This window comes from Macrotis lagotis, chromosome 1 (genome assembly GCF_037893015.1).
Source record: "Macrotis lagotis isolate mMagLag1 chromosome 1, bilby.v1.9.chrom.fasta, whole genome shotgun sequence".
Classification (NCBI taxonomy): domain Eukaryota; kingdom Metazoa; phylum Chordata; class Mammalia; order Peramelemorphia; family Peramelidae; genus Macrotis; species Macrotis lagotis.
In genome coordinates, this window is record NC_133658.1 from 353,298,872 (window position 1) to 353,319,050 (window position 20,179).

Consider the following 20,179-nt stretch of genomic DNA (forward strand, 5'->3'; position numbering starts at 1 on the left):
TTTTGTATGTGTGTAGATTTGCAATCTAAATGCAAATGGCTACACTAAAAATAACCAACCCTTTTTTGAGGCTATGGCCACACTCCTGACTGGCTGCAGAGAAGCCTGAGGGTCCAGCCACAGTAATGATAGCAAGGCTGTGTCATGACTGTACTTTGCCCCATGTTTTCAGTGGCTTTTAAATGGCTGCAAAAGGAAAACGCAGACACTCCCACATACCTTTCGTTGCCAGTCGAACACAGTTGATTTTGGTTTCCTGAAAATAACAAAAAATGAAGGCTGTGGTTAATTAGTTGGTGGGTTTAGTTCATTCTTTTTTTTTTTTTTTTAACAATTATTATTTTAAATCATGGTTTATGCTTGTCTTTCCCTTGAAAACATTGCAGCTTCCAGTTATCAATTATTCTTCAAGGGGGCATCATAAAATTAGGAGATCTAGAGGTACACCTGAAGACAGGAGACTCCAGTTTGGATTCTGCCTCTGAAACTCAACTATAACCATGGGCAACTCACTTGACTTTTCCTATCTTCAGTTTCTTCAATATACATTCATTAGATGAATGTAATAATATTTATAGTCCCCAATTGGCAAGAGTGTTGTAGGGCTCTAGAAAGTGAAAACACTATGTATATACACATATACATATACACAAACACATATATACACACACAGACATATATATATATATACATACATATTTATATACACATATTTATCATAGTATCTGTAAAGTCTAAAGATATTTAAATATAATAAAAGTCAGCTGTTCTTATTGGAACCATTGATATGTCAGTAATCAGAATTAATTTCCCAGTGTCTGCCATTCAGATACCCCCATATCCAGACAGAGGCTCTACACACTAAACAGATGTGACTTTGGGTTGAGACATTTAACCTTTTTGAACTTCAGTATGCTTTTCTGTAAAACAGGAATAATAATACTGTTCTTTAATACTTTAATACTTTTCTTTAAAGGTTTATTGGTATGAATATCAGGGTTAATATGTGAAGGTGCTTATTTCATTATAATATTTGTAATTAAGATAGTACTTTAAGGTTTTAATGCATTTATATACATTATCACCTGTGATCCTTTCAATAACTCTCTGAGGTCAGTAAAATTATAATGAGGAAATTTAGACTGAGAGAGATTAAGGGACTTGTCCATAGTTATACAGTAAATTGGTATTGGTCTCTGATAAGTTCATCTAGGATGCATCATACTATACCATACAACTTGACATTGTACTGAATGGATCAATGATAAATTATCAAACTTAACCCTTCTTCAAATAACCCCATTTATGCTGATGATGCAACCACTCTCCCTAAGGCTGTCAACCTTTGAATCATTACGACCTCTTCCCTTTCCTTTAACCATTGAATTTGTTTGATTAGGGCTTGCTTTAAGTATAACTCTGCCATATTGCTCAGAATAATAATTAATAATGATATCAATAACATTGTGTTGTGCTTAAAATTTATAAAATGATTTCTAGATATTTCATTTTATTCTCATAAAAACCCTTGGATATAGGTGTTATTATTACCCACATTTTACATGGGAAGAAACTGAGGAACACAAAGGTCAAGTGACTTGTCCAGGGTCACGTATCTATTAAATGGTCAAGACATGATGTGATCTCAGGTATTCCTAATGTCAGGTTCAGTGGTCTTTTCACTGTACCACCTAGTTGACTCCTCTCCATTCATGCAGACTTCACCTAGACTACCTGTCCTATAACCTAGACAATTGTAAAACAACAGTCTTCTCTTCTGGTCTCCATTTCTTCTCTTCTCCAATTCTCTTCTCCATCCTAGACCTAGCCCTCTCCAATTCACAGTTGTAAAAATCACATTCTTTAAGTGAAAATATGACCATTACCTCTCCCTGCCCTACTAAATCTAAAGCATCCTATTGCATGTATAATAAAATGTAAAATCTTCAACTAGTCACTTAATGTTCTTTGCAATCTTACCTTCCAATAGTCTCTTACTTTCCAATGGTTTCTTTCTATATTATAATTCCACATTTTCTGTTTTAGTCACCTTGGAGTAGTGACTATTCTCTACATACAACGTTCTAGCTCCTACTTCTAGAGGAGTTTACTCAAGTAAACTTGAGTACCATTATACCAGTGATTTTGTCATATTTCTAAGGCACTCCTTCCCAACTTCCTCATGGAATCCCTAGTTTCCTTCACAGCACAACTAAGATTCAACATAGGGTTAGTTTTGATCTCTCATTTATTTTCACTGTTTCAAATAGATTTATATGGTCCAGAGCCTTGATGAGCCATTTTGATGCTTTGTTCAAGTGGCATCAAATTTCCTAATATCAACCATAGAAGTTTGGGAAAGGAGGATCACCAGTACTGGTTTTGTTGTAGGGAAGAACACAGGCTACTGGTGTCTGTAATGTTTATTGCTTTGAGAAGGAGCAAGGCAGAGCCAAGCAGGAGAGGCTGTAACTACCAGGGTAGGAAGTGTATCATTTTGGAGCTACCTAGTTTATTGTTTTGCTTTTTTAGCAAGACAATGGGGTTAAATGGCTTGCCCAAGGTCACACAGCTAGGCAATTAAGTGTCTGAGGCTGGATTTGAATTCAGGTCCTCCTGACTCCAGGATTGATGTTCTATCCAATACACAATCCAGCTGCCCGGCTACCTAGTTTAACTAATTATTCCTATTTAATAAGCTTTTTTTTGTTGCCACAGGAATAAAAAATATTATAAAAATGTAATCTCTTAAGTCATTATTCAAAATGTTTGTATCTGTAAATTTTGGTGTCCTTAAGACAAAATCCTAGCTCTCCCTCTGATGAGGATCCTTTGAAAATCTGACCTTAAGTTAAAGGCTATTCTGCACTGGAGTTTGGAAAATGGTACAGTTAATTTGAAAAAATGTCATTTAATCAACTTGAGTTTGAGGAGCTATAATTTACCCCAGTAGAGAAATTCTCCCATTTAAAAAGGTGGATTCAGCCTTTGAGAGAAGGAAGAAGTAAACAAAGAAAACATCAATATGGGATGACGGTACTTTTGCACCAATATCACAGAAAATACTGAAGCACAACCCATCTCATTTGAAAACAATCCCACTTCCCCAATGTCCTGTTTGCTGCCATGTCCATTTGATAAAATGTCACCAGTAACAATTGCCTTCAAGTAGTATAGTAGAATGAAAAGAATCTTGAACTGGAAATTGAGATATGGCTCAAATCCAAACTTTGCTTAAAACTTTTTGGGTGACTGAATAAGTTCCTTATCCTAACCTGAATTCACCTCTCCTCACCTATAAAATAAAGACCGACCTCAATGATTTCTTATTGTTGTTCAGTCCTATTTCAGTTGCATCTGATTCTGTCATTCTATGTAAGTTTTTCATGCCAAAGATATTGGAGTGCTTTGTCATTTCTGTTTCCATCTTAGTTTACAGACAAGGAAACTGAGGGAAACAGGATCAAGTGGCTTGTCCAGATTGGAACTCAGAAAAATGAGTCTTCCTGACTCCAGGCTTGACTAATTTACTTAGCTGTCAGAACCATAGTGTTCTGTGATTCTCTGTTTGGACATGGAGACCACACTCACATTCCCAGCTCCTTCCATATCTTCTTTTCTCTTATATTCCTTTTCTTGGGTTTCTTATTGTAAGGGTAACAACCATAGATAAAGAGGTGGACTTTGCAGCTTTGCTGGTGCCCCAAATTGCTAGCCAAGGCTGTGTTTCAGAAGTTGTACTGTGAATTCTGTTATGTGACAATAGTAAAGAACAGCTTTATTTCCAAAAAAGTAGATTGAGCAGATTGTGATTTTTTAAAAAATTCTATTTTGACTTGTAAATGGAGCTTGAGAAATCTGGAAGTCACCGATGAGGCACCTTGTCACTGGAATCTAGTCATTTTTGTGGCCTCAAATTATTAGAGCCATTTAACATGGCAGGCTCATTATTTAGGGACAGTGAGTGAAAGATGCTTTTCCTTGGGCAGTGACTACAAACCAGCATTCAAATTTTCACTCACTTTATGGAACTTATGTGCTTAGAAAACTGACAATATTCCATCGATATCTGAAAAAGTTTCCAGGAGGTCAAAGGGCAGACAGTCTGTTATCTATGCCAGGATCTCATCTGAGGAGAGTGTTTGTCCCCAGGTCTAGAATGAATCTCAGGAGACAAACACTCAATCAAGTAATATTAGCTATGAGGGGTAAATAAGGGAGCAAAACAAAACAAAAAAAAGGAGATAATAATTACTGACCCTCATATTGAATTTAAATATTTGACTTTATGAACATTAGCTCATTTGAGAAGGGATGATGTTTATTTTTTCCTATTGATTTAGGGAACTACTCTATGAAAAAAAAAGTCTTTACCAGTGCTGTAAGACAAATGTTCTGTAACTTAAGAGTTTTAAAGAATTTCCTAGGGGCAACAAAGGTTAAGTCTTGTCTGGAATCATAGAGTCAGTATGAAGCAGAGAAGTCAGTCTTTATATTCAGAGACAGTGCTCTTTATATCTACTGTTTTTTTTTTTATCAGTAAAACAGTAAGAATAAAGATAATGAAACTGAGGCTCAAAGAGGTAAATTGACTTATTCCATAGTAACAAAGCTATAGGGCAGTGAGGTAGCCAATGCTGCTGGCCTCAGATTCTTCCTAACTATTTGACCCTGGGCTATTTATTTAATCCTGTCTGCCTCAGTTTCCTCATCTGTAAAATGAGCTGGAGAAGGAAATGGCAAATCAATCCAGGATCTCTGCCAAGAAAATCCAAAGTAGGGTCCTGAAGAGTTGAATATGATTGAAAATGACCCAACAACAACGATATAGCTAATGCCAGAGAAGAATTGGACCTATGTTTTCTAGATGCTACATCTGATATTATATCCATTATAAGATGTTGACTGCCCAGACCAGCTCACAAGGAGCTTAACATCTCCTGTTTTGTGTACCCTGACTCTAAAAATACATTTATGAATGACAGATCATAGTACCATAAGTCAGGAATCCTAATTCTGCTAAGAACTCATTGTGTGACCTTGAACAGATCAAGAACCCTCTTTGTGTCTGTAATTCCTTATGAGGGCCACCCAGACAAGGTGACTAGTGATCCAGTTTAACTCCAACATTCTATAATTCAGTTAGAATAAAAAAGATAGTAGGTTCAAAAAGGAGGATGATAAATTATTCAAACACACGTACTAGCTAGTATGGAAAAGCAAGTCAAAGTATATCTTAATTAGAACCACTTGTAGATATAGAGCTGGAAGGGACATCAAAGACAATCTAATCCAAACTCCCTCATTTCATAGAGGAGGAAACTGAGGCACAGGGCCATTAAGTGAATTACATGAAATCACATAGGTCATAAGAGACAGAGCTCTTTATCAGACTGCCTTCAAATACTCTTGAGCAATGAAATCAGGAGTTTGGAATCCAAGTTTACAAGCCTGGATGGGCTTCAGGATGCTAGGGAAGTACCTGTTGCCCCTTGTAGTCCCTCCGCTCAGCTCTAATGAGGCCTTGATGATACCTATTTCCCAGTTAGCAAAGCCTTTGAGCTGTAATTACTAATTGATGTTTGGAAAGAATTTTAAATCCTCAGGTGACAGATGTAATCAAGGAGCAATTTATTATGGTAATTGTTATTAGTATAGATCATCAGTATTTGTAGATGTCACTTCTCCCTGCAAGCATGAGTGGCAAGATTAGAGGGGAACAAAAACTTCCTGTTAAAGAAAAGAGTATCCACTATGTTTACTCTAAGCCCATAGTAGGCAGAGTTCTAGGACCATGAGAATTTAGGAAGATGAGGATCAGAGAGTTAGTGGGAACTTAGAGGTCATCGATCTAAGCTTTTCATTTTATACTTGAGGCAAGGGAAATGGAGACAAGGTGTGACTTGGTCAAGACTTCACACAAGGAGTAAGTGGCAGAGCTAAGATGTAAAAATCAGGTCCTCTGATTCCAGATCCAGTGGGATTCCTTGTCCCTCTGATCACTATGCATGGCTCATGAAGTCAAAATGAAAGCAGACATTTTTAATGTTTTTGCATCAGTCAGCTCAGTTGCCCTTCTGTAAAGCTAGGAATTCTGATGCTCTAAGTAAACTTGACTTTGAGAATGTAGAGGACAATCAGGCTTAGAGAGACCTAGAGATTTTAGGATGCTGCTATGGTTTCTAACCCTTATCCTCCCCTCTAATTCCTGGGAGAAGGTTTTAGTCAGAGAGAAGCTTGTAGAGTGAGTGAGTCAATAAATATTTATTAAATGCCTACTATGTGCCAGACTCTGTGGGAAGCAAAGAAAGGCAAAAAGCAGTTCCTGTCACAGTGTACTAGTTCTGTGAATGAGAAACTCCTGAGCCATTTTCCTAACCTAGCAGTACATACAGAGTCAGATGTCTTCACAAAGACTGACTGGTCCAGAAACACAAATGAGAAATGAGATGTATCTGTCCTTGAATGACTCAAGCCCTTGAAATGAACATGATTGACCTGTCTCTGAATGAGCAATGTCCATCCTAAAACATAATCCCTGATTAACCTTATATCCCCTTTCCTCCCTAGGCAATTAGACTAGTAACTCAAGAGAATAATATAGATATGATAAGCTAAGGTTTCAAGAAAATATTATTTTTTAGTTTTTGCAAGGCAATGGGGTTAAGTGGCTTGCCCAAGGCCACACAGTTAGATAATTATTAATTGTCTGAGACTGGATTTGAACTCAGGTACTCCTGACTCCAGGGCCAGTGCTCTATCCACTGTGCTAACTTAAAAGTATTTGACAAAATATTTCATGCTAGGTTTGTGGCTAAAATTGAAAGACATGAACAAGATGATAGCAAAAGGAATTAGATGAATGGCAACACCCAAAGAGAAGTCATTAATGTGTCAATGCCAATTTAAAGGGATACTTAAATGGAAAACATGAGTGCTCTATCTTTGGCTTCATGCTGATCAGCATTTAGGTCATTAGCCTACAATGAGAGCAACATAGATAAACATATTTATCATGCTCCAGCCCTACCTGTTTTTGGTGTCATGAATCCCTTTGTAATGCATTCTGGAAGAAAAAGTAAAGCAAATCCACAGACCCTAGGTTATGAACCCTTTGTTTCCAAGACTAGGCTGGAGTTGAAGCACTTTGGAGATAATCTAGACCAATCATACCTGACCAAAAAAAAATCCTTTTAGAAGTTTTCCAACAAATGGATATCTAGCCTTCAAGTGTTGGGGGGGGACCCCTTAACTCCCAGGCAAACAACTGCACTTTTGGAGAATTTTAATGAGAAGTCTTTTCTTTTATTAAGCTGGCCTGTTTGTAACATTCATGCACTTTTTCTGGTTTTATCCTACAGGGGCAAGGGGAACAAGTTTAATCCTTCTTTAAAATGTCAATCCTTTGAATTCTTGAAGAAGAGATCACATCTCCTCTAAAGATCTCTTCTCTGAGGTAAACATTCCCAGTTCTTTCAATTAATCATATAGATATGTTCCTTAGTCCTCTCAACATCTTAGTCATCACATTCTATAGATGACCCAGATGGTCTATGACTTTTCTGAAATATGGTACATAGAATTTAAAACAGAATTCCAGATGTGGTCTTATCAGAGTAGAGTACAATAGAATTACTGCCTCTTTTGTTCTAGATAATGTCTGTATCTCTTTTAACACAGCCTAGGATAGCATAGCTTTTTTGACTACCATGCCAAATACTCTTGATACCTATTGAATTGGAAGTTTACTAAAACCCCCAAATATTTTTCATAGGAATAACTGTCTAGTTAAGTATCTATTTTACTTGAGAAGGTAATGTGTGGAATCCAAATGTAGAAATTTTCACTTATCTCTAATAAATTTCATTTTATCTAATTTTATACCTTATTTGAGCCTAGGAAGAGTTTTTTGAGAACAGGGCCCTATCATTATATTGTGCCATCTGGACAAGTTTTGTTTCTTATGTTTATTTTATTGTTATGCCATTTATGATGTCATCTAAGTCAGTGATATAAATGTTGAACTACATAGGTATAAAGGCAGATCACTAATATCCTCCTGGAGAGGTTTTCATTTGAACTGACCTTGATCCATTAATGACAATTCTTTGGGTTGGTGGTGAGCTAATTCCAAATCTTACTTGAACTATCACTTTATTCATGTCTTTCCATCTTATTCAAAAGTATAGTATGAAAATTTTAAAGGGCTTTGATGAAACCTAATCATATTCTATCTGTATCATTCCCATATGTTACTAGAAGTAACTTTTACTTAGGGGAACAAAGGGAAATAAAGTTAGTCTGGCAAAACTTGTTCTTAATGACAAAGAGAAAGGAAGACAGAATGACAGAGAAGTAGTAAGAATAAGAAAGAATGGAGGATGTAAAGTCACATGACCAGAATTTGCATCTTGGCAGTGTAACATACTCAGGATCTGACTGTGGGTAAATCACTTATCTTCTCTGTGCTTTGGTATGCTAATCTGGTGGACTAGGTCACTTCTGAGGTATCCTCTAATTAGAGATCTAAGATCCCATGATTCTAAAAGTGCCAGCCAGCAGAGTAGGCACACAGAAGGCTCTCTTTTGGGTGACCTCATCTGTGCCTGGCTTGTTATAAGAAAATGAGAATGAAAAGGACTGGGAAGGCAATTTCCCTAGCCTCATAACAGTTATAACAGATTCTCCAACATTATTTGAAGTTTTGAGATTACTAAAGTACTGGAGTTAAGGGCAGGGCCAATGGAAAGCTGGTGGAGAAGTCCATTAGCAGAGAAATTACAATCATGTGCTGCTCATGGCTAGAGTTGGAAGCCTTGTTGTCCAGTCATTTCAGGCATGCCCAACTCCTTGTGACCTCATTTGGGGTTTTCTTGGCAAAAATCACCAAGTAGATCGCCATTTCCTTTTACAGATCTTTAAAGATGAGGAAACTGAGGTACAGTTGAAAGCCTAGAAGCTTGTAAATAGTGGAAAGATGGCCATGGTGGAGATTGGAAAATGACAACAGCCTCTAGTTTCTATACCTAAATGAGGTTGATCTAAATTCTGAAATCCTGATTTACCAGTTGGAGGACTCCTTTTACACACCAAGTATGAGATCCCTTCTATTGCTCTAGACTCTGCAGTCTGCACATTGATTCTTCTCTGTCCTTATCTGAATCCCATCCAAGCCTTTGCCACTAGCTTCCTGTTACAAGAAGACGGGTTCAAATTCTGCTACTTGAATTCTCTTTGGTAAGCAAATCCCTCTTTGGCAGGCTTTACTTTCCTTATCTGCAATACTACTACTACTACTACTGCTACTGCTACTACTACTACTACTACTACTACTACTACTACTACTACTACTACTACTAATATCTCATTTATATAGCACTTTAAGATTTGAAAAGTACTTTACATATAGTATTTTCCTCAAGCTTATAAAAATAAAGAGGGGAGATGAGATGATCGTAGTTATCCCTTCCAATTCCAAATTCCATGTGACATTTTTCTGCTTTAATGACCAAGGCCATCTTGGTTCTGGAATTTCATCTTACTCCCTACACAGCAACAACAAATCTGAACAAATAAATTTTGTTTTCATTGGGGAAACTGGCAGCCCTTCCTCTGTTTAATATCAACTGAAACTCTTGGTTTAACTGACAAAAATGAACTAAACACCTAGTTTAATTAGGTATAGAATACCAGTGGTTATCTTTTTCCTTTGGAGGGCCTCAGGTCAGTGCCATAGCATGAGGAAACTCAAGAGAAGGGCTTTGTTGGGGGAAGTCTCAGGATGGAATGTCCAATGATGAAATAAAGGACAACTTTACAACTTCTGGTATTTGTTTTTTTTCCTCACCCCAGGAGTTTTATTGGTGTAATGGAAGGAGTATTCCTTCTGCAATTAATGGACTTGGATTTAAATCCTTCCTTTGATATTGTAAAGTCACTTAACCTCTCTTTCTGCTCCTCAGCTTCCTCATAAAATGGAGGGTGGAACTCATGTTGGATTAGCTGGTTATGGTCTCTGAGGCCCTCTTCAGATGAAGATATATGGTCTGGAGATAATGCTCTAAGGGAGTGATCACTTAATAGCAATGTGGGTGAATGATGGCATGGTCTGTCAACTTTTGTTCCAGAAAAGTCAGATTTCTTCCAGGAATAGAATGAAGTATAAAAAGAGAAAAATGAAAAAGAGTGGAGGGAGGAGCAAAAAAATTGGAGAAGAAAATGGGTATATGGAGAAGAAAAAAGAAGATGCTCTGAGGGAGTGAGGGAAGTTAAAAAGAAAAGTTTAAAAAGTTAAAAAAGAAAGGAAAGGAGAAGTATAAAGAAAGGGTAACAGAAATGGGGAAAGAGAGAAAAGGAGAAAAGATGGAAATGAAAGAGAAAGACAGTCATGAGATTTTGGAAAAAGAAACCATCTACCTAGCCCAGCCTGGCCCAACTCTGGAACTTCTCTCTCTCTGTCCTGAGTTCTTGGGCTTTTCCAAACTATAAAGAAGTTTTGACTAGTTTTCTTTACTTAAGCCCAACCAACTTTATTGTTTTATTATATTGAAGTTTCATTTATGGAGGAGATATAGACTGAGATAGCATAAACTGTAAACAACATGGTGGATGGGGGGGTGTAGGACTGAGAAAAAATATTTTTTAAAACTTTAACATATCACCAGAACTCTAGATCTTTAATTAAACAAAGACCCTAGACATCATCAATATCTTAGTCAATGTAAATATTTCTTATACAGCATCCTAAAGAATTAATAGCAATAATGATAATAATAGCAACAACAATACAAAACAATCCTTTTAAAATGCTTTTAGGTTAGCAAAGCACTTTCCATAGATCATCTTGGTTGACAATGTTGTGAGGTAGAAGCTATTATCTCCATTTTACACATGAGGAAACTGAGACTGGGAAAAGTTAAGTGACTTTACCAGGATCAGACAAGAAGTATCCTAAACAGGATTTGAATTCAGGTATTCTGATGTCAAGAACTTCATCTATTTTAGCTACCCTAGCTGCCTTCAGTAGTCAATCAATCTCTTATTGAATACTTAAATGATGAGGGAACATCACAAAATACCATACCTATTCAATTACTGTATATTTTTGGTTATAAGGAAGTCTTCTTTTCTTCTCCTGAATGAGGTCTGCCTCCCTTTAGAGTTTTTCCTATCATTGACTAGTTATCTCCTCTGGAGAAATGGGGAATGAATTGAGCTCCCCACTCAACCTCCTACTTCTTCAGATAGAAATAGACAGTGATTAGGTCTCTTCTGAGTCTTCTCTTGTACAGGTCAACTATCCACATCCATGGTTGACATGATTTTGAGTTCCCTTACCAAACAGCTAGACCTCTTTTATTGACATTTTCAATTTAGCAGTGTCCTTCAAATGCTGCTGCTGTGAGAAATGATTATCTGTTCATAAGGAAAAGATGAGGGAACCATGACCCATAAAAGAACAATAACTCACTCAAGGTCTTGCTGGAACGAAATAGTGGAGCTAGATTAAAACTGGCCTCCTTGTAACTTCTTTCTATCCTTTCAGTTCTTCCCTCTGAAAAAAGCCAGGAAGTCTCTTCTCTTTTCATCCACAGAATGTGTTCATGTCCCTCAAGTCTTTACTTGTGTGATCTAAACATCTACTTTCTAAGCAGGTCAGGATGCACCTCTATTTGGAAATATTTTGTCAGTAGCAAATGCTTAAAAGTAATTAAATTTGACTTCTTTACAAATATTCTGTGACTTAGAATTTCTCTAATTTAATCTCAAACAGCTGTTCTCCAAACACAATGACCTCTTTCAACACATCACAGGCCTTCCAACAGCTCTTTAAAAAGAAAATATGCTATTTAGGAAGCTCAAAACGAAGGTGTAAGAGAAAAATAAAACGACCCTCTCACTTCACAATTTTCTTTTTTGACTTGGTTTCTGACAAATCTCTTCTAATTGGAACTGGTTAGTGGAATGATAAGCAAGAGAAAGACTACTGTATTTCTAAACAGAGCACCTGGATTCAGATTCCAATTCTGCTACTTACTTTTCATATGACCCAGGATAAGATACTTAACCTTTCATGCCTTAGTTTCCCATCTGTAAAAAATGAGTTTGGGTCATTTGATCTAGAAATTTATAAATTTGTCCTTGATAAGCTAAAGAAAACCCAGAAGAGGACAATCTAGAAGAGTGATGTAAGACTTAAAAAAATCTATGACCTATAAGGATCTGGGATGGAAATGGGGAAGTTTAGCATTTGGAAGAGTTATGGGACAGAAGATAGTTATCCTCAAGTAATAGAAGAGAAATTAGATAAATTATGAATTACTCTCAGAAGGCCTAGGAACTATAGGTATCAGTTGTAGGCAGCTAATAAAGCATTCATTTAGCACATCATCTGAGCTAAGCACTAAGAATAGAAAGACAAACACCCTCAAAGAACTTTGAATTGGAGGAAGGAACAATACATTTCCATAGAAGTATATATAAAATGGGGGCAGCTAGGTGGCACAGTGGATAAAGCACCAGCCCTGGAGTCAGGAGTACCTGGGTTCAAATCCGGGCTCAGACACTTAATAATTACCTAGCTGTGTGGCCTTGGGCAAGCCATTTAACCCCATTGCCTTGCAAAAACCTTAAAAAAAGAAGTGTATATATATATATATACAATGTACATGTTCAAATATAAGACATTTGGGGGGGGAGTTGGGGTGGGAAGGTGGGCAGACAGTTGGAAAGAACAGAAATGGGCACATGCTGGTGATTTTTCTTTTTTTTTTTTTGCTTTTTGCAAGGTGATGGGGTTAAGTGACTTGCTCCAGGTCACACAGCTAGGCAATCTGAGGTTGAATTTGAACTTAGATCCTCCTGACTTTGATGCCCTATCCACTGTACCACCTAGCTGCCCTCATAGTACCTCTTTAAGAAAAGTCTAGATGACTACTTATTGTGCACACTATAGTGAATAACCTTTATCATATTTGTTGGACCTGGATAGTTCTGGATGTTCTCTTCTTGTCTGAAATGCTGTAATTCTATGACCTGTACAGTTCCTTCTGGCTCCAAATGTATGATCCTACCTTTTCTCTATACTTAACGAAGCAGAAAATAGCATCATCCAACAAGAAGTATCTTTGGTTCCAATTTTATATTAATTTGCCATACTTGTTTTGTATCCAACTGCTAATTATACTCTTTTCAACTTAACAATGGTGGCTAATGGGAAAAGAGAAGAGAAGAAAAGTAAATTCACCAGAGCTCATTCTATAAAGAGTAGAACAGAAACAATGTCCAATTGCACTCTGTGGCTGCTGCATGCCTTGGCAATTTCTACTTGAAGTATTGTAGGAAACTTGGAGCAAACTAAGGTCACTCAAGATCGCTGGGCTGCTCAGGGGAAGCATTTGGGAAGAAATTGTTTTAGACTCCCAAGTTCTTAGTAAGGAATAAAGTTTAAAAAACATGCTTATTACCCCCCAAAAGAATCAAAATTTTAAGCTGAATCATCAGTCTAATCATCAGAATAGGAAAGGTGCCTTTGTACTTTGTGCAGATCAGAATCCATTTGGATATCAACAAAATGGAAAACAAGGTGGAAACATACTTTCTGGCTACTTGGCTAATAGATTTCATCCAGAAAAGTTTTATTTAAATAAGCAATAATCATCAGACCTAAGACAATGATATAATGCAGTTAAGACTTAATATGAGTGTTGGGCAGCTAGGTGGTGCAGTGGATAAAGCACCAGCTCTGGAGTCAGGAATACTTGAGTTCAAATCTGACCTCAGACACTTAATGATTACCTAGCTATGTGGCCTTGGGCAAGCCACTTAACCCCATTTGCCTTGCAAAAAAAAAAAAACCTAAAAAAAGAGTTAATATGAGTTCATCTTTTCCTGAACTTAGGCCCTTCAAGGTAAAGGAAAAAAAAAATACCAGCCATCTAGATAAAAACAGTGATATACCTACCATCAATTGGTCATCACAGGATCAGCCTAGCTTCATAGAAGCAAATTATCAGGTTTCCATGAGGCAATAAAGCATTAATCAGATAGCACTTTCTTGTCTGCTCTCATCAATAATCTGAACTCTGCCCTGAATCCCTCTTTTTGATAGATGTGATTTTGTGTAAATATGCTCCCTGTCATTTCCTAGTCCATTCCATGCCTCACCTGAGTGATATAATCCTCCTTCTTTTCAGGTTCCCTTTTTATCTAGTTTCCATCAGCATGTAAGCTCTTTGAGGACAGGTACTATTTTCTTGTTTGTGTTCCATATTGTATGACATGTAATGAGTACTTTAAAATGCTCTATCTATAGAATCATGAAATCCTGAGTTCAAATTTGACCTTAGACATTTACTAGTTATGTAACACTGGGCAAGTTGCTTAACCCTGTTTCTTTTTCAGTTTTCTCATCTATAAAATGAGCTGAGATAACAGCAAATCACTCCACAATCTTTGCCTAAAAAAACCCAAATGGGGCATTGAATATTCATACCCTAATGAAACAACTGAACAACAACAACAATCAAATCAGTCAATTCATTGAGAACCTCCTAGAGGTCATTCTAGGAAACCTCAGAAGTCACTTAACCAAACCCATTCTGAGGGACTGAGGGAAGTTAAGTGACTTGCCCAAGGTTACATGGATAGAATGACAGTAATGGTCAAGGTGTGTGTGTGTGGGGGGGAGGGAGGTTGACCCCAGGTTCTCTCATTCTTGAGCAGGGGCCACAAATCATCTAATATAGCATAGATGCTTATTATTATAGGCATTAGGAGTACTGATATTGATACAATCATGGGTCTTTGAATTGCTGATTTCATTTATCAGATATGTCTTCTACTTGAATCTGCCATATATTACCTTTATAAGCAATGATTAGAGCACTGAACTTGTAATCAGAATTAGCCATCCTCAAATATTCTGATACTTACTAGCTGTGTGACCATCGGTAAATCACAACGTCTCCGAGTCTCAGGTCTCTTCTAAAATTATGAGATAGTCAGGTTTTGTCCCTAACAAAATCAGTTTCTTGATACCTTGATCTATTGATTGCTCACTTGTCATAAGGAATTTGCATAGGACTTTGACAAAACAAGGAATAAGACAAGGTAAGGGACAGTTCACTAAAGACCTCAATTAAAATCTCATGATTTTTTTACATCTGCAAAGCAGCCACACTGAATATCCACTTCTGTCATCCAGGGAATCCTGACTGAGATCCACCTGGATGCTTTTTGACCTTCTCACTGAAAGTCCCTGGGTCCTTCTAAGGTTGGAGGAAAGTTACTACTGAGAAAGGGGAGTCTTTTGTCCTTGGTCTTACTGGGATCAACAATCAGTTTAATGAATTTGAAAATGGAAAAGATTGGAAAGGTTGGTCTCTCCTTTCCCATACTCACTCCATTGGCTTTGCTCAAAGCCTGGAAGTAGATGCTGTAACTCTTTAAGGGTGAGAGAGGAGCATTCCAATAGCCATTGTAGGTTTTATTGTCCCCCACTGTGAATGGCTGTGTAACCGGCAGGTTGACAGGCTTCAATTCAGCTGCAAAATAATGTAGAGAATCCAGGCTTGAAGCATTCTTGTAGCTCACTGGCACTGAGAAACATTCAATGATGTCTGCAGCCCTCCTAGCCTTCTGAAGTCTCTCTTCCTTGACGACCAGTTGATAGACACTGGGAAAAGGAGGGAGGAAGAAGATGAGCAAAGGAAGAACCCAGTATACCAGGCAACTAAAGATAAAAAGGGAAAAGGTGAGCAACCAGACTCCTTGGGACCAAAGCATCTTGGAGGAGAGTCCTTGTAAGAAGTAAATGTCTACTAACCCTACCTCTGCTTCAGTGGTTCTGTATCTTCCCAGAAGGATGTGAATAATTTCTTTTCTCTGGTATTGGATGGGGAGCAAGATGGGGAGATTGTATGGAAATAAATGAACTTTGTGATACAGTCCTTATCACTCAATATCTGGGTGATCTTAGGCAAGTCATCTCAGCTATCTGTCTTGATCAGTAAAATGAGAAGAGTTGACTAGATGCCTTCTATTTTTGTTTTTCAGTAATGTCTGACTCTTTGTTGACCCCATTTGGGATTTTCTTGGCAATGATAGTGGAGTGGTTTGCTATTTCCTGCTCCAAAGCATTTTATAAATGAGGAAACTTAAGCAACCAGGGTTAAGTGACCTGCCAAGGGTCACACATCTGGTAAGTGTCCAAGGTTGGATTTGAATTCAGGAAGATGAGTCTTCATGACCCTGAAGTTCCAGTTCTCTGTGCATTGTACCACCTAGCTGCCCAGATGACCTCTATATTCCCTCTATATTCCATGGTCAGATGACCCATGCTTTATGTAACTTGTTAACCTGATTTCTAGGGACCTCAACTTCTTTACTAGCTGTGTGGCCATCAGCAAATGCTCAGACCTAAGACAATGATATAATTCAGTTAAGACTTAATATGAGTGCATCCTTTCCTGAACTTAGGCCCTTCAGGGTGAAGGAAAAAAAAAATACCGGCCATCTAGAAAAAATTAGAGAAACTGACTTTAATGAAAATATGCATGTGTCCTGGGATATCAAAGAATATAACAGAATACTAGAGCTAAAGGGACCTTATCAATCATGTAGTCTAATGCTCTCATTTTTCATATATATATCGATATATATATATCTATATATCGATATATATATGGAAACTGAAGCCCAGAGGGTCTTTCTAGGTCAAATAACTCCTTAGTGTTACACTATTCTTTCTTCCAATCTAGAGGTTTTTAAATTTTTTTTTTATCATAAACCCTTTTGGTAAGGACCTCTTCTTATAATGATGGTTTTTCAAATTTCTCAAAAAGTAGAATTTCTGGAGCAATTTAAGGTTTTGAAAAACATTTGTTATTTTATTTTATTTTTCTATGAAGGGCTATCATTTTTATGAATAAAGAAACTGAGGCTGAGAGAGGTGTTTGGTTTAAAGAAATACTAAGTTTCAGTTAAAGGTTAGTAAAAATAAAGATGCCATTCCCCCATTCAGATTCATGGATCCCCTGTTGTTGAGAACCCCTACTTTGTACTATACTTCTATGTCCTGAGATTCTGTTTTATCAGACACTGAATACAACTGGGAGATTAAGCTGAATACATTATATTGCAGTAGATGCTCTCATGCTGAATAATGCAGCTTCTGCAAGAGCATCAGGAAGAAACCGTTCATTTCTCTACCTTCTTTCCTTAAGGGACCATAGCCTGAGTTGAAAGACAGTAAATGTTTTCAAAGAATAATATAGTGTTCAGGTTGTTGGGGGTGGGCTGATATGAGGGGTGGTAGGAGAGGAGAAGGGGATGAATCTTGAATTTTTACTCCAAATAAAACTGCTTCTGAAAATTGATAATCTGGACAGTTTTTTCCGTCTTTTTGACTTTTTGTCTGTTTTTGTGGTACATAAATACAGTATTAAAAAGTAAGGCAGAGTCACATGGTATTTAAGGTTAACTTTGAACTCAGGCCTATCTGACTCCTGATAAACCTGGTGCTCTTTCCCATTGTACCATCCAGAAAGATATAGGTTTTAGTGCAATAGACATTTATTGAGCACCTGCTGTGTGCCAGTCACCATGTTAAACCCTGGGAATACAAAGACAAAACAACTAAATAATTCTTACCCTCAGTGAGCTGATATTCCTCTTAGAAACAATAACAAGTTCACAGATATAAGTAAATATGAGGTAATATGAGGAGAGAGAAAAGTTCAGTTAATTAGTTTTTTTATTTTAATAGTGTTCCCTTCTTAGTACATTCAAACACTCTGCAGAACCTACCTCAGCTAATCCCTCTATACTTGCAGAAGCATTGAAAAAATATTTAAAAAGCCAAGAAAAGATTCAGCTTGTGAAGGATTAGTGGTTTGCATAAAGTTAAGGGCAAAAGGCAAAAGAAAACAAGATTGACTTCAAGCCAGGCAGGCAGAAACTGCCTCTTGTTTTCCTTTAATCTCTTGCCATAGCAGTTGCTGCATTTTTGGCCAGAGATCTATTTGTTCAGAAATAGATTAAGTATTGGGGCTTGGGGAGGAGTAGTAGGTGAGTCTTTTCTTCTTTTCTATTTGTGCTTCCCCAAATTTCATTTCCAGCCTCGTTAGAATCACACAAAAGAACAAAACCTATCTTGTTCTCAAAGAAAGACTGCATTCATGTTGCATCCCTCCTTCCCTCTCTCCAGCATAGCTCCTGTAGAAATGAAATCAATGGGTTAAGGGTCTACTAACATTCAACCCTTAGATTGCATTTGGATACTGCCTGAGGCTCACGATTTCTCAATTTGTTCCTCCTGAGGTATGTGTGAAAGGTTATTTAAAAAAAAAGAGTAGAGGATAAAACTTAATGTAGAGGATAGGACACTGGAGAGCCCTGGGATGGGAGCATGGAGATCTGGGTTCAAATCCTAATTTTGCTGAGTCCTTGAGGCTAGACTACTAAAGAAACCACAGGATCTGTTCCATCTGTCACACACTAGACTTCTAGGACTTTGTCACTTTCAATTCTCTGTCTTTCACAGAGATGGCCTATGGTTATTGTACAGAAAGGGGGGGGGGGAAGCAGGCTACCTTCTTTTTAGTATATAAATTTATTTTTAAGAAAAGAAGCAAGAAAATAGTATTCTTTCCCCCCTCTCATGTTATTCTTTCCCCCACCTCTTCTCTGCATTGTTCTGAAAATACATGTGTAGAAGAAGATGCTTTATTTAAGTTTACAGGTAAAGATAAAATCATACATAAATAAAGTCATTTCTACAATACAAAAGAAGAGCCTGCAATAAACTCTTCAGGAAAATTTGTAAAGGGAATGGTAGTTTTCAGGGAAAATATTCTGACAACAGTATAAAAGAGTAGTTTAAAATATCCTAGAACATATTATATTTAATCATATATTTTTCCTTTTCTTGTATTTTCCTATCTTCAGAAAAAGGTCATCGTACTCTCCTCCTGGAGCCTTGCTCTAAATTTTCAGCATATCAATGGGCTGTCCAACACTTAACCCTTTAAGATTCACAGTATATTAGAGCTTGGAAACCATTAGACCCAACCCCCTCTTTTTTTAATTAAGAAGGAAATGACTTCTCTAAGGTCACAAAGCTATTAAGTAGTAGAGCCGAGAATAATCCCATTCTCCTGACTTCTATTCCTGTTCTTTCTATTACACCAAGATCTTTCCTGTCAAATATTCAGATAGTTTCAGCAAAATTTACTTGTGTATGTGCACATGTACATGACATATATGTTCCTAGTGTGAATAAATCTTGTTCTTTTTTAGAAATCAAAGGTGAACCATGATTCCTTTCTTGAATATTCTTATTGCCAGGTTCTCAATAATGGATTTATTTTGTGAAACACAGAAACAGAGAGGCCATGAGGTATAGAGTATAAAATATACTGGACTTGGAATTAGGCATGTTAATTAATCTCTTAGATACTTAATTTTCTCATCTGTACAATGGGAATAATAATACTTATCTTACAGGGGTTGTTTATTTTGAGGTTCAAATGAGAAGTTCAACACTTCGAAAACTTTAACTGTCAGTCACATTTGGCTGGCAAATTACTGTTGTTTTTGTTACACCAACTAAAATAACAAAACCTCAGCTATCAGCAAGAAGGTGATATGGCTTCATGGAAAATCTGTATAGCTCAAATTACTAACAACATTGAGATATAAAGTTATATTCTTGCCGATAAATACAGAAACATAACCAGAGTTTAATGATCTTTGGTAGCCTTTCCCTAGAAGTCTCCAGGAGGCAGTTAATCCTCATTGAAAGAAAACATGGCAAATAGTGTGAAATGTAATAAAACTCAGTTTTGAAAATGAAAATTAAGGTACAGGGAATGTAGAAAAGAGCGAGTAGTGAATGGCCACACCTATAACTTCTTGCAGTGGGGCCAAGTGATTCCCACTGGTTCAATAATAGGGAATGATTAGAATCCTACTTAAAGGTGAGGCACTCTGCTGAAGACAATGACTATGATGTTGCTATTGAAAGTGAGAAAATAACTCAGAAGAGGGCTGTGTTTCAATAATCACCATTGAAGGAAGGCATGCCTATCATGGCTAATTGTGATTCTACACATACAAGGCAGGTTCATTTAGATTTCCTAGGAAAATCCAGATGCAGAGAGTATCCAGGATACTTTGT

The 20,179-nt window shown here is 37.1% G+C and overlaps 1 protein-coding gene across 3 annotated transcripts in view; it reads right to left on the minus strand.

Annotated features, from left to right (window-relative positions):
- Window positions 1–20,179, minus strand: part of PTPRT (protein tyrosine phosphatase receptor type T) — a 1,378,737-nt gene that overhangs the window by 207,256 nt on the left and 1,151,302 nt on the right. For all 3 annotated transcript variants that reach the window (XM_074211996.1, XM_074211997.1, XM_074211998.1), the window contains 2 exons: window positions 15,403–15,676; window positions 220–256 (listed from right to left, as the gene is read on the minus strand). In XM_074211996.1, the coding sequence (XP_074068097.1) occupies window positions 220–256; window positions 15,403–15,676 (311 nt within the window). The remainder of the gene's footprint in view (window positions 1–219; window positions 257–15,402; window positions 15,677–20,179) is intronic.